Source organism: Diplotaxodon limnothrissa, linkage group LG1, assembly GCF_057381915.1.
Source record: "Diplotaxodon limnothrissa isolate DT_005_m linkage group LG1, D_limnothrissa_male_GT1.1, whole genome shotgun sequence".
NCBI lineage: Eukaryota > Metazoa > Chordata > Actinopteri > Cichliformes > Cichlidae > Diplotaxodon > Diplotaxodon limnothrissa.
Window position 1 is genome coordinate 42,402,168 of NC_140596.1, and position 14,996 is coordinate 42,417,163.

The window sequence follows — 14,996 nt, forward strand, 5'->3', positions numbered from 1 at the left end:
TTTCCTTAGTTGAACATCAAGAAGGTGATTCCCAAAGAGCTATTAGTCAAAACGTGTCACGTGTCAGCTCGCTATGCAGTAAAATCTGAGTAACCTGTGCCTATGGAGGACAACAGAAAAAGTGGCAGGTATGTGAATTTCAGGTCCTTAAGGAACAGGAAAATGAAATTCAGCAACAGGACCTTAGAGACACATCTGGCCTTTCAGCTGATCCATCTACTGTTCACTGAATCATAAATTGTGTCAATGGAAAGGTGACTGTCAAGAAGCCATTCTTGACACTAGAGCCATCAGGAGGGGTCATTTTGATCCCATCTTGCAACAAGATGAGATCAAATTTTATTAGCAACTTTAAAAACCCTCAAGGTTACATTAGTCATTGTCATTCCTTGAAAAAGTTCATTTGTTTAATCTAGTTTGACATTGCTATTATACAGCCAGCAACCTGCCCAGTTCTCCACACGTTCCTCACACACTCCCCCGTTCTGACTCACTCTGATCGGTCTCAACCCGTGACCTATTAGGCCCTGCAGTAATTATTCATGTTTTATCTAACTACATATATTTATTCAGCAATCACATCCAGCTACTTTTGGCTCCTTTTACACATATTTTGACACAAAATATGTGTAAACAATAATTTTTTTCCATCCACTCCAGAATTCACTAATTCATGAGTGAGTCATTAAATATGAGAGGATGGGGTTTTAATTTAACAGAGTTAAATACATTTTTAAAATATCAGGGAGTTAAAATGACCCCTGCAGTGGGTCATAAACATGGGGGGCTCCACAATGGTGCTAGGCATCTTGTCACAATTGATGAATGAAGGCCACAGGCCGAAACACACGGGTCAAGTAATAAAGCTCTTCTTTCACTACCAGTGTTGCTGGAACTTCAAACTCTTTATAGTTCTCCTTTTACCCCCACCCCACTGTAGCCATTTAGATTGATGGTCTTAATACATTTGAATTATTAGATAAATAGTGGAACACAGAAAGAACATACTTCACATTAGTGTTGGTGCAGATGATGTACTCGATCTCGTCAGAGTATGGGTTCTGAAAGGTGAAACTGCTGGTTCGGATCAGCATCCACTCTCTGTTTTTCATCCGGAAACGATACATCACTGACAGGACCTGACCCTTCAATTTCACCACCTACAGAAGCAAGACAATCACAGTTTAATACAGCACTGACCGTGTTTTATCAGGCAAGTTGGTGACAAGTGTGTCAGAAAATCAAAATAATATGACAACAGCTTTTTTTGTGTTTCATCTTAGAACAATTCACTTTAAGTTTGCAGTTGAGGGAGTGTGAAACATTCATTTATCAAGCATGTAATTATACCATTTTAGCATGCCAGTATTCACCAGGCCAAGAACAAAAGGGGGAACCTATTTATTCCATTTAAGTGCTTCAAGTTGTCAAGGAAATCAGTTTGATCTGGCAGGAGAATGTTAAAATATATCATTTGCAGCCGTTTTAAAATGTCATTTAATAATAAGGTTTTGAGTTGAGCTGTCATAATAGTGCTTTCAGTATGACCCGAGTTTTCTTTCTCTGAGGAAATCACTCGGCCTATAGTCTGAATAATGAAAGCTCTCCAATTCTTCTCAATGTGAAATGCATCCAAGTTGACTTTGGGATGGAGGAAGGCCAGAGTAGCACAGGATTTGTTTCCACCCCCAACAGACATGGGGAGGAAAGAGGAGACGAAAACATTTTCATCTTGTAAAATCCAGCCGTGAAAAACTCAGTGATATGTTGTTGCTATCAAAACAAATGCCCCACATCACAAAGTGAAATAAATTACATAACCAAAAATAAATGTACCACATGGCTTTATCAATGAGATCGATCAATAAACCACACACTCAAAATCAAATAAAGAAGTTACCAGATATCCCTCCTGCCTATTTTATTGGGCACTTAGAGAATTAAACTTTACTTCATGACGTTATTTAATCTGCATGATCTGGTATCCATTTGTCACAAAGCTGATTTTTAAACTTTGGTATGTAAACACAGAAATAAAGTGGAGTGACGTCTTTCTCATTCTGTGGTAGAGAATATGGAAAGATTTTCTTTGATCTTTGGAAGTGATCATTATTGATCTCAGAGTCCTCACCCAATAACTTTGAGCAAAAGGCGCTTCTACCCCGTATTTTGATCATTTATTGAAATACGTACATCATAAGTACATATACTTGTGAATTACCCTTTTATGTTTGCGTGGTTTCATACATCAAAGTCAACTTGATAATTCTGTCTGATAACTTTTAGATAATTTGACCACAAAAACACCTGCCCAAATGCAGTGTCCGACTGGTGACTGAGATAACAACACTGCCTGTGTGAGAAGGGAGGGAACAGTCCAATTTATCCATTTTGTTCTGCTTATTCGGGGGCTGGTTTGTGGGGGCCTAAGCAGAGAAGGCCGGACCTCCCTCTCCTTAGCCATCTCTTCTAGCTTGTCTGTGGGAACACCAAGGGATTAACAAGCCAGCCAAGAGATATAGTGTCTCCAACATGTCCTGGGTCTCATTTTTGCTGTTTGGCTGGACCATTCCAGTGTGAGCTGAAGGCCAGCACCTGATGAAACCAACAGAACCATATCAACTGCAAAAAACAGAGGTGAGATTCTGAGACCAACCAAGTGGAAGCCTTCTGCCACTTGGCTATGCCTAGAAATTCTGTCCATTAAAATTATGAACAGAATCGGTGACAAATGGCAGCTTGGCGGAGTCCAACACCCAGTGGGAACGAGTCCGACTTATTGCTGGGAATGCTGACCAAGCTCTTGCAGAGATTGTATAGCGGTTGATATATGGCCCATAGCAACAGGCCTAACGTACTCCCGAAGCACCTCCCACAGAATACTTTAAGGGACACTGTAAAATGTCTTCTCCAAGTTCACGACATGCAGACTGGTTGGGCAAACTCCCATACAACCTCAAGTATCTTTGAGAGGCTGAGGAGCTGTTCCAGTGTTACGCGGTTTGGACAAAAAGCACATTGTCCCTCCTGTATCTGAGGTCTGAACGGACAGACTCTACTTTCCAGCACCCATGCATAGACTTTCCCAGAGAGGCTGAGGAGTGTGGCCCCCCTCTAGTTGGAGCACACCCTCTGGTCCCTGTTATTAAAGATGGGAACCATCGCCCTGTTCTGCCAATCCAAAGGTACCGCCCCAGATCTCCACAGAACATTGCAAAGGCGTGTCAACCAAGACAGCCTTACAACATGCAGTGCCTTCAAGAACTCAGGGTGAATCTCATCCACTCCATGGGCCCTGCCACCAAGGAGTTGCTTTACTGTCTCAGTGACCTCACCCCCAGCGATGGACAAGTCATCCCCCTAGTCCCCAGATTCTGCTTCCTCTATGGAAGACGTGTCAGTGGGATTAAGGAGGTCCACTGCCTGACAAAATCCTCAGTTGAGTTGTGAAGTCTCCCAATAGGATGGCACAGTCCCCGGGTGGGGCACCCTCAAGCACCCCACTCCGGGACTACAAGAAGGCCGGGTACTCTGAACTGTCATTCAGCACATAAACACAGGCAGAAAGTCAGGGCCGTTCCCCAACCTGAAGGTGCAGGTAAGAAACTTTATTGTCCACCAGAATAAATGCAAACATACAGGCAGGAAGCCGAGCAGATACCGAGATACCCACCCCAGCCCGCTGCCTCTCACCAAGGGCAACTCCAGACTTGGACAGATTAGAGCCTCTCTCCAGGAGACACTATCCAGAACCGGGTTCCAGAGTCCAGGTGTGTTAAGGTGAGCCAGACCTTATCTAGCCAGTACTTCTCAACCTCTCAACCAACTAGCTCAGGTTCTTTCCCACCACAGAGGTGACAATTTATGTCCTAATCACTTGTCTCGGTAGCTGGGGATCAGTCCGCCAGGGTCCCCGCCATTGCCAATCACCTGGCATACACTGCACAGACTCCTACAGCGCCTCCAGCTAAGGCCTGGCTCTAGGGCAGGGTAGCAGAATTGTTCCCTTGATTTTTCACTCATAGCGGTCTTCTGAATCGCTCTTTGTCTTGTCCCTCAGCAAGGACTAATTTGCCATGGGAGAAAGCCCCCCCAACAACATAGCCGCGGGGAACCCTGGTACACGCAATTCTTAGAGGGGCAATTAAGTTTATCAGAAAAGATTTTGTACAAGTAGTACAAACTCATAATGCAATCATAGTTTGGAAGTTTGGGATCTTAACCCTGTTGGAGGTATCGTTAGTGGCTTTTCTTAGTATCCAAATCCATGTGTCCACGCATGTGGAATGTTTCCTCTGCATCCATCCACAAATGTGCCCCATAGTAGAGAGCGGTAGTTGGAAAACTTACACTTTGATGTTTTCCGAATTTATGTGAACTATGCACCAGTGGGTTAGGCCCAGAACTCTGTTAGAGGCAAAGGTTTTAATCACCAAGTCAAGTTATGATATTCGACCAGAGTATGTAACCTTTCAGAAAATTAAAGTTAAGCCCCTACATGATCACAATCAGTTTTACTTGTGACTGAGAGAAATGAAAAAGTGGTCGACTTAAGCACAATACACAATCAGTAAACCCAATCATTCAACCATAGAGATGCCTGCTGAGAGACAGCTTATGGAACACTGTGTCTGTGAAAGAGTTGTTGATGTACTTTGTATGTGTGTGTTACTGGATTTCTCTTCTCCCCATTACTTATCTTAGACTGATCAAGCCTGACCTTTCCTGATCAAGTGTTTGCTATTGTACTTGTGATAGTGATCAGTAACTAAACACCACAACTGCTGTGTTTCATTGTTTGAGCTAAGCTCAAAGGAAACAGGAACACATGGAAAAATCCACAGCAGATGAAAAACTACCTGTTCGTCTAGGAATAAAACATGTTGGATGACTGATGCTGACAGGAAAGAGCTTCATGAATGTGATCAATGGATGGATGAGCCTCTAATGACTGCTTCAAAGTAACATCCAAATTTTCTCTATGAATGTATTCAGCTGTGTTTATATCCTCCCTGCCAGCCCAGGTAATCTGATGTAAAAGCTTCTTCTGCTGACGGTGAATGAGTACAGAAAGACGAAAAGCTACAGTGCAGTCTTACCTGTTGAAAACTTTCTCTCAGGTGGCTCTGGTCTTCGGGGTGGCAGAACTCCAGAATATCTTTCCCCAGCAGGTCCTGAAGGACAAGAAAACAGTCAGTTGTTAGGAGCTTATTCTTGCTTCAATTATACCACATTAATTTGGGGTGTATGCATTTATTTTCCTGGCAGATATTATAGATGTAATTATATTTGAATAAAGTGACTAAAAAGAAAAAATATCAACAACAATATAACAGTTATATTAGAGTGAGATGACCTTCAACAAACAGGATGTGTTTTTGTATCCTAATATAACAAACAGATGACTCAATTGTATTTCTTAAGTCAGTCAATAAAAGTCTATATGGGCTAGCAAGTAGTTGTGAAATGAACGTAAATTCTCTGTGTTCTCCTTCTTCCTGTTTGCACTTTTGTAAAACTATTCTCGAGTGTTGTGCTGGGTCACTCATCAATCATCCATCCATTTATTTTCTTAACCCCTTATCTTCTTCGGTGACATGGCAGGGCTGGAGAATATCCCTGATGTCACTAGGTGAGAAACAGGGTACGTCTTCCAGTCCATCCACAAGGCAAACAAAGACAGCTGCATACGCTTAGATACAGCCTCTTTGCAAAAGTGTTTCGATGATTTCGGAGATGTCTGCCCAGTCTCACGGCAAAGCGTGGGATAGACCCGCTCGCCTCGCAAGCAATCCCACCGACAAAGTGCAGGCCCCGGTACACAGCTGTAGTAACCCCCGCTGACTTCTTTTACTGAGGTTATATTTATCGGTGTTTTATTTCCTGATGTTCTTATGTGTCCTACGTGTTTCAGTATAATTCTGAATTATAACTAACATTAAAAACATGTTTAAGGAGGAGAGAGAGCAAATAAATTCGATTAACATCTGATCTTTGGGTTTTTGTTCAGTAATCAGCGTGACCTGTGTATAAACGCATAAAAGAGATAACGTTGGTGTTTCCGTCATGTAGTAACTGCTGGCTTTAACTGTACAAAGGTTGTTCGACACTATGAAACACATACAGACTTCATGATGTTCGGCTAATATTTTTATTGCGAATATTAATCATGAGGGTAAACGGCCCTGTACACCACGGAGCGAGGTCAGCATATCCACGATATCCTCAGCTCCATGAGTTAACAGAGTTTCCCAGCTGACTATCTAACGGTCATCTACGAATATGTCACGGCTCATATCAGTATGATTTTACAGAAAATCATCCGTATTACTGCCAACTATTCCAGAGACGTGAAAATCTACAGCATAAAGAACACAAACACATAGCAACACTGTAACAGAGATGAACCGTCAGTTTGTCCAGATCAAAGTGGAATGAAAGTGATTGGTTGAACAGGTGTGATCTGTGTTATCTGCATTTTAATCAGCGCAAGAGACTCAGCAGCAGATTAGAATAACAGTTACACATTTAATAAATCACCAAATGAATCCACGCAAGAAATGAGCAAACCTGTTCCGACAGTTTGAGTTTGTATTCCCTCAGCTGCAGACTCGCTGCTGTTTAAATGTTTGAAAAGGAAGATTAGATATAAACAAACGTCAAACATAGACTCAGTCTGCCTTCACATTTGATATGAGGCCAGCACGTATAGTGGCTGTGTCCTGTTTTAAGATCATACGTGTAAAATTGTTGTCTGAGCTGCATGGGCAGTGTTAACCCCGCCCACTTAGTTTGATGTGTGAGGCTGACAAATAAAATTATTTCAAGGAGCGAGATGAAGGGGACAAAAGTGCCAAAATGAATTAAATAAATAAATCATTAAATAATTATTTAAATGTGTCAAGAATTAATTAATTACATGTGTCAGAAATATTTATGTAATTAATTATTTAATGGTGTATTTAATTCATTATGGCAGTCCTGGCGTTCCATACTTACTATGCATTATTTTGCATTATTTTGCACTGCATAAAACACATTAACAACATGATAACTGTCGTCTTTTTTCATGACATTCATAGTACAAAGTCTGACCTGAGGCTGATAACCAATGACACTGATGCAGCGTGGATCCACAAAAGTGATGACACCATCAGAGTTGTGACGTGACAGGAACTCTGTGGGAACTGACAGGCCATTCATATCCATTGAGACTGGAGAGCTGGTCACCTGAGGAAGCCCCACACACACACATTTAACGCCATTTAGGTGTATGAAGAAGAGATTCAGGAAGGTTAATGGGGGGTTATTACAACCTTCTATTTGGTGATCTGACTGCCAAAAGTGGTAAAGAGAAAAACTGTAAGCAATTTGTAGTGCTTCAGTGAAAACACAGAACAAAATATGTATGATTCAATATCAACCACAATTTTGAAAAAACACACTGCGTAAAAGTTGCAAATTGATTTACATGAAATAAGTATTTGATCCAATATAACAGCCAGGATTCTGGCCCCCAAAGATTACAATAAATCAACATTGCACAACAATAAATCAATTACAGATACTCCTGATATCAAAATATTATGTATATACATCAAACTTGATCACAGATTTCTTTTCCTCTGCACCACCATGGGCAAGACCAAAGAGCCGTCAAAGGACGTTGGGGACAATACTGTAGACCTGCATAGCACTGTGAGCAAGCCTGAGCTTGTCTGATCTCGGAGGCTAAGCAGGGTTGGGCCTGGTTAGCATTTGGATAGAAGCCGTCTGGGAATTTCAGGTGCTGTAAACTTGGGGGTGGTTTAGGGGAAAATCCCTGGCTGCTCCAGTCTGCATGCCAAATATCCTCGGGCAAAATATTAACCCAAAGTTGCTCTCCGTATGAATGCTCGATAGGAAAAAGCAGATAGAAAGTGCTTGTTTGAATGGGTGAGAAGGTGGCAACTTGTTCATAAATGGAAAAAAAACCAACATCAATCGCCTTCAGTCTAGAGCTCCATCAAAATCATGGCGCATGAGGTGAGGATGATTATAAAGGCAGGTGGGACCACATTCATTAAGAACACTGTTGACAGAGCCTTCAACTTTCAGGCCGCTGTGGAACCAGTGTCCAGTTTAGACTGGAGGCAGACACCCTCTACTTTTAAGATTAGAATTTAAACTTTCCCTTTTGATAAAGCCTACAGCTAGGGTTGGATCAGGTGACCCTGAATCCCCATGTTGCTGGTGTCTTCCATGATGCACTGACAAACAAGCTGTGACAGATGGCTGCCCCTCCCTGAGTCTGCTTCTGCCAGAGGCTTCTTCTTGTTTTCCTTCCCAACATTACCAAGTGTTGTTCATAGGAGGTCATTTGAATGTTGGGGTTTTCTATGTGTCATGGTAAGGTCTGAAAACATAAAATGTCTTGAGGCAACTGTTGTGATTTCGTGCTATGCAAATAAAATTGGATTGAATCACAATGTTGCGGTGTCTGCAAATTCCCCAGCCTCAAGAAGGCACATGAACAGGCCTGTCTTGAGTTTGCCAGTGAACATCTACATGAATCAGAGAAGGCTTCGGAGAAAGGGCTGTGGTCAGATGAAAGAAAAATCTAGCTCTAACTCGACCTGCCATGTTTGGAGGACAAGAAATGCTGAGTATGATTCAAAGAACACCATCCCCACAGCCAAACTCGGAGGTGGGAAACATGATGCTTTGGGGTCGTTTTTCTGCTAGACGTCTTCATTGCATTAAGGGGCCAATGAACGGGGACATGTACCCTAAAACGCTGGACAAGAAACTCCTTCCCTCAGCCAGAACACTGAAGATGAGTCGTGTGTGGTCTTCCAGCATGATAATGACCCAAAACATACTGCCAATGCAACATAGGAATGGCTAAAGAAGAACCATAATGTCAAGCAGTGGGCTACCCAGTTTCCAGACCTCACTATAGAAAATCTGTGGCGCTGAAGTTTTGAGCTTCCGTTTGGCAGCCAAGAAATCTAAGTGACTTCAAGAGTTCCTGTTAAGAGGAGTCCAAATCAATCCTAAAATGTGTGGCGTGGTGCGGTTTGTGGCTCAGCTGGTTGGGTTCAGGGTGTGGTGTCAGGGAAGGCTGTTTGGCAGCCAGTCATCATGAGCCAATCATGCCTCCCGTATTTTAGGAGGACGGCAGAACCTGGAAGGGAGGTGAACTTGAGGAGCAGAAGCAGACAGCGAGAGCGAATGAAACAAGATTGCAGTGAGTGGCTGGAAAGCTGCTCCATGATGAGTACTGGGATCCAAGCAACCTTAAATAAAGTGTCACACTGGTCAGAGCTCAAGTGCAAACATCTTACTGCTGGGCTTGCCAACAAAGGTTTCTCCACCAAGTACTTCGTCATGCTTCGTTTGGGGATCAAATACTTCACACAGTGAGATGCAAATCAATTTATAAATTCTATGTAATGTGTTTATTCTGACTGATATTCTGTCTCTCTTCATAGCTGTTGTTTGATACTAGGGATGTGCTTAACTAATTGTTACTACTGTCACTAGTCGGTACCAAATCTACTATATGTTTAATCTAATTGTTTTACATTTAATTGATGCCCAGTGTCGGGAAAGATTGCAGATAAGAAATGGCTCTCCCTTAGCGATAGGGTGAGGAGTTCAATCATTCAGGAGTCGTTGCTCCTCCACATTGAAAGGAGCCAGTTAAGGCAGGTGCCTCCTGGGTAAGGTGTTCAGACCAGGGAGGTCCTATCGGGAGGAGATCCTGGAGTAGACCCGGGACTCAGTGGAGAGAATATAGCTATCGCGTGCCTGGGAACGCCTCGACAATACAATACAATATAATATTAAATACAATGTAAACATCTCCCATAAATGAGGATGCTAGGGCAATTCAATGAGAATTTAAAATAACCCCTAAAAAAACGAATGTATTTCACTGTACATTCATTTTAAGTTATTTGTCTAATCAACATTGTTTGCCTCGTTGAATACGAAAGACAATTATATATGTCATGGCGCTGGAAATACCTCCTCTCGCTCACTGCTCTCCTCTCTGTTTGCTTCTTGTTTTTGTGCCTGAGTAAATGTAAGACATGTACACCTGAAGTCCATCAACTCATCTGCAGGAGTACATCTATCCCAGTTCACTTTACATTGGATCACTCTTCCCACTGCTAAGTTACAAATACTAAAGCTATGCTAACATAGGGCTGTGCGATATGACCAAAATCTCATCTCCCGATATAAGACATCTATCGTCCAATAACGATATAAATCACAAAAATGTAACATTTGCTGTAAATTCTGTGAATCTCGGGCAGCTCGACTTGCGTGAAGTGTTTCCAGCTGCGCGTCGTGTAGCTGGAGTCGAGTGTTTTAACCGATGCATGAAACGATACATTTTTAGACATAAGTTGTAACGGCGCCGTTTTCTTTGTGAGTATTTATTACACGGCGTGCTGCGGGGAAAACCTGTTCTAACGTTTGAGTCTAAGCTTTATTTTTTAACACCTGGCGGCTCTTTTTTACTTCTCATCCGTAAATAATCTGCTCTTTCATGTGATTCAGTTTATTTTGAAAAGTCTCAACAGGATCTTGCGCTTTATTGTGAAAGGTTTATGTGGAACATAAACAAGCGGACACGCGATGGTTTTACTGTTGTTGTTGCTAACGACAACGCATAAATACAGGTGCTTGTCCGTCCGTAGTGTGGTTATATTAAATATAAGAGAAAGAGAGAACTTTAAGAAATGAATATAAACACTACAGTGACATCAGAACCATGAAAAAATATTACCGTAAACAGTTTATTTTGCGACACCACGAAACAAACGATAGCGTAAAATGCAACATAGACGTTTTTATATCGTCATCCATATATATGGTTATATCGAACAGCCCTGTGCTAACACACACCTGTGATAAAGCTCTCGGCACACATCTTGCAGTTATTCATTCAACAGATCATTGGAGAATTTTATGCATGCTACACATTTACATAGTCTGCCACTTTCTGCACACGTTACAACAATATCACTTACAGTTGCAGAATAATCAAGGAGGGAAGAGTCCTATTCATCTTACAATAACTCGCTCAAATTAAGTGAGCTTTTCAGAACAAACTATTCTTTCAAAAATTTCTAACGGCAGACTCTACGGCTAGCTGCTTGATTTTATACACCTGTGGACCTGAAAACACTGGTATTCAAAGACAGAGATGTTCTGTCCACATGGAATACATAAAAACACACAAACACAGCCATTCCTTCCATTTTATCAAAGTGTTTAAATTGTTTGTGTCACCACACACCTGCAGTCTTCCAATAGCCACGAGGCAGTACTTTCCAGTCTGACCCGCCTCTGTGTCTTCTTCTGGTATAGTCATACCTGAGCACAAGAGAAAGGAAAAGAGCAAGGTGTGAAACATAAAGTGTGTTTTTTGTCGAGCACAGACAGATCCTTCTGTGGGAAGTGTTTACTCAGGAGAAGAGATTTTTCAGTGAAACAGATTAGCTCTGAAGGCTTAGAAGTGGTGACATTAAGCCCTTTCTGCCAACAGTCATCATGGGAAATGTCAACTCTCTGCCAACTTAAAGTGATGTGCTGCAGATATTGGTTGAGACTTAGTATACTGTGAGTGCAGTCTCATATGTTTTACTGAAACATGGTTGAATCATCGCCCGACTTCAATGTGGATCTAACTGGTTTCACCCTTATATTGTATGGTAATGCCAAAGATCGTCTGCAACTAAACTCCCAGTCAGGAAATGGACACCTGATGCTGCTGAAGCTCTGAGGGCGCCTGCTCTGAGCGTGCTAGTGGAAACAGATAGATTGACATGAACCTCTGTAGACACACAATCATACCCACAAAGACTGTATGCTGTTTCCACAATAACAAACTAGTGACATGAAGGCAATTTTCAACCAGAAAAGGGTAACGTTTAGAGATGGATGGGGAATCTGTGCCATCTCTGGCTTCAACAAAAAGAAAAGAGCCATTTAAGGAGCTGATGGACTCAACCAGTTCTTCAACGGATTTGACTATATGGTCACACCCAGTCCCACTGCTTCTCCTCCTCCTTGCATTTCTAATATGGATCAGGTACTTCCCCTCTCACACCTGTGCCTCTTTTACGTCACAGAGGCATGGGTGAGACTGGAGCTAGGAAGCCTAAGCTCTGGGAAGGCTGATGGCCCAGAGGGTGTGTTCAAAGCTGCTTGAGGACTGTGCTTCCCCCCCTAACTGTGTCTACTTCTCAACAGGATCTTCAATCTGAGTCGACACTGTGGAAGCATCCTGTATTCTGCCAGTACCAGTGTCCACTTGAACTGAACGACTACAGATCAGTGGCCCTTACACGGCACATCATGAAATCCTTCCTCATCTGGGGGCATTTGGAGCTGATGTGAGAGTTATGTTCTTTGATTTTAGTGCTTTTAATACCATCCAACTAAATATGCTCAAAAACAAGCACACAGACACGGGACTGTATTCCTCTGTTTCCTGGATTACAGATTAGCTGACAGGAAAGCCATAGTTTGTCAGGTTGGCTAACTGTGTTTCACCCACTAAAACCTTTGGTTTTTAATCCTCATACAAAGAGCAGAGGAGCTACGTCAGACAAAATTCAAGCAGTGAGAAGTAATCTACTGGCTGACATCCAGTCCATCATTAACCATGAACCCCAAAATGCCCAGACTGGATCAAGGAAGCCCTTTCAGCTTTTCTAACGCATGCACTTTGTGATAGCCAGTTATGGGCATTCGCTATAATATCCTGGATCAGCCAGCGCTACCATTGTTCACTACTATTTTGCTGTGTCAGCACATTTTAAATATTCTCCGATGCTTTGACCCCAATCATAACTAACCAATCATAAAATGACCTTTAAAACATTGTTTTCCATTTCTGCAAACGCCACATGTTTGGATGGGCTGAGATGTTTTGAGTGAAATCTGTTCAAGTGAAGCCTTTCATGTCACGTCATAATTCCAGTTAAAAACAGAAGTTAGACCACAAAAAGGCAAAAATAAAGAAGTTAAATCAATTCCTCTTTCATTTTTGCCAGAAGTCACTGATGAATGAACTTTGTACTGTGGGATGAAGCTAAAATACTTTTGACTAAACGACAGCAGGAAATACAAATGCACAGACAGACAAAAATCCAAGTTCCAAATAAGACGATGACTTCATCGTCATCTGTGGCTACATTTCTCAATGTTCAGCCAACACCAAATGCACGCTCATTAAAGTGGAACTGTGCGTGTCTGGATTTTTCATAGCGTGTCTCTGTTATCCATCTGAAGTTTATAAGCGTCTTTATGTTGCTTGATACCCGATGTATTGTGTCCAGAACATTCCAAAGGAGTATTTTTAGCTCAAGGAAGAGAGACCATATGTCCCTGATTGCAAAACACATGTGGAATTATTCCTGAGAACCCCGGGAGGAATTTTGTTGTTTTTATTTGGTGTTGCTCAGTCTCATCGCTCTACTTTGTCACGTCATCAATTTAGACACCTGGTCTGAGACCACGGCAGCATACCACGCACGTGCGTGTTACATTGTAAATACGGGCTTTTCCCCTCATGATAACATACGGTAACACAGCTGTAAGAAATCTGATTTATGAACAAATTTCATATAAATCATACACGGAGTTCGACCAACATTTGGGAGAAGCAGATTTGTTTTTAGCTGGATTGATTTTTTTAAACTCCTATATAAACTTTTGTGTCTTTGTCAATCTTCCTTTGCCTCTTAAAAATTACCGCTGGCTTACAAAAGTTCAAATAAATGGTAAAAAAGGCAGCTCCTAGATAAAATAGCTGGGCGACAGTTATTTTATCTGTAAGAGGCATTTGCTTAAAACTGGGGGTCCAAAGAAAGTGGTTCATCTTCAGTTTGAAAAATGTTTGCCAACACTTTACCCAACCGTTTATATAAAAGATGGACACAGCCATGTCAGCCTTCAGGTGAACACTTTCACTTTTGCCGTCTTGGTATTTTGAAACTAGTTGCAAGGAATGAGCAGTGGTTCTCTTTTAATCCTCACTCGGCATCGGACCCAAACCTTCTGGCATCACCAGTGGTAGCTCCTCCACGGTAGGTCCGTAAATGCCATGTACATGTAAAGACCAGTCATCTGAAAGACGTGCACCTCAAAGGTTTTCTGTTTTCAGACTTTATATTTTTACATTTTGTGTGTGTGTGTCATGTTGAGGAGAAGGCCCTTCTGTTTTTGTTTCCCCGCTGCTATTAAAGCTTAGCAATATTAGCTACGACTATCACTGGATCCTCTCAGGGGAACACTGAGTTTAAAGACAGGTTAACAACATCACTTGCCCAGCTGCAGTTAGCAATCTTCAAAGAGATGGTTAACACTCCTCCTTCATCTTTGGCAGTTTTCAGAGAGCCGGGGTTACATGGTGGGCACTTCAGACAAAGATCCATCCGAAAACATAATGTACAAAATTAACTTCATGATGTATTCAATAAGGCTTGAAATTAGTGAAGACCATCAACTTATAACAGCAGTGTTTACGCGTTTACAGTCAGGACACCAAAGACAGTTTTCAAATTCACACTTTGACACAGTCTGATTTCATTTGAAACCAGATGACTTGCCCTTTGCTGTCTGTTAGAATGAAGGTTTCGACATGAAGCACTTCATGTTATAAAGACAATTCACACTATGGGGCCCTGCTCTCAAAAGCTGACACAGAAGTAACACTGTGTGTTTTGGATTTAAGAAAGAAGTGCTTAAAAGTAGAGTTTTTAAAACATGTCTAGTGCCATCTTGTGCCAGTACAGCGCGTGACATCATTGGCTGGTTGTGGGCAACCAACCAAGGTGCAATCTCCTCAACAATCGAACCAAAGCGGTCAAGTGTCTTTTGATGAAAGACATGAAAGAACATATGATTGCCTTTATGGGGAAGATCTCTGAGGCAGGGCATGCTGAACCAGCCCCACCACCCACTGGTGAACAACAGTGCTGGTATTTTCCAAT

At 42.0% G+C, this 14,996-nt stretch overlaps 1 protein-coding gene across 3 annotated transcripts in view; it reads right to left on the bottom strand.

Annotated features, from left to right (window-relative positions):
- arnt2 (aryl-hydrocarbon receptor nuclear translocator 2) overlaps nt 1-14,996 on the bottom strand; it is a 66,730-nt gene that overhangs the window by 15,611 nt on the left and 36,123 nt on the right. For all 3 annotated transcript variants that reach the window (XM_085350610.1, XM_085350601.1, XM_085350619.1), the window contains exons 9-12: nt 11,294-11,370; nt 7,096-7,230; nt 5,100-5,174; nt 1,009-1,160 (exon numbers count right to left, since the gene is read on the bottom strand). In XM_085350610.1, coding sequence (XP_085206736.1) covers nt 1,009-1,160; nt 5,100-5,174; nt 7,096-7,230; nt 11,294-11,370 — 439 coding nt within the window. The remainder of the gene's footprint in view (nt 1-1,008; nt 1,161-5,099; nt 5,175-7,095; nt 7,231-11,293; nt 11,371-14,996) is intronic.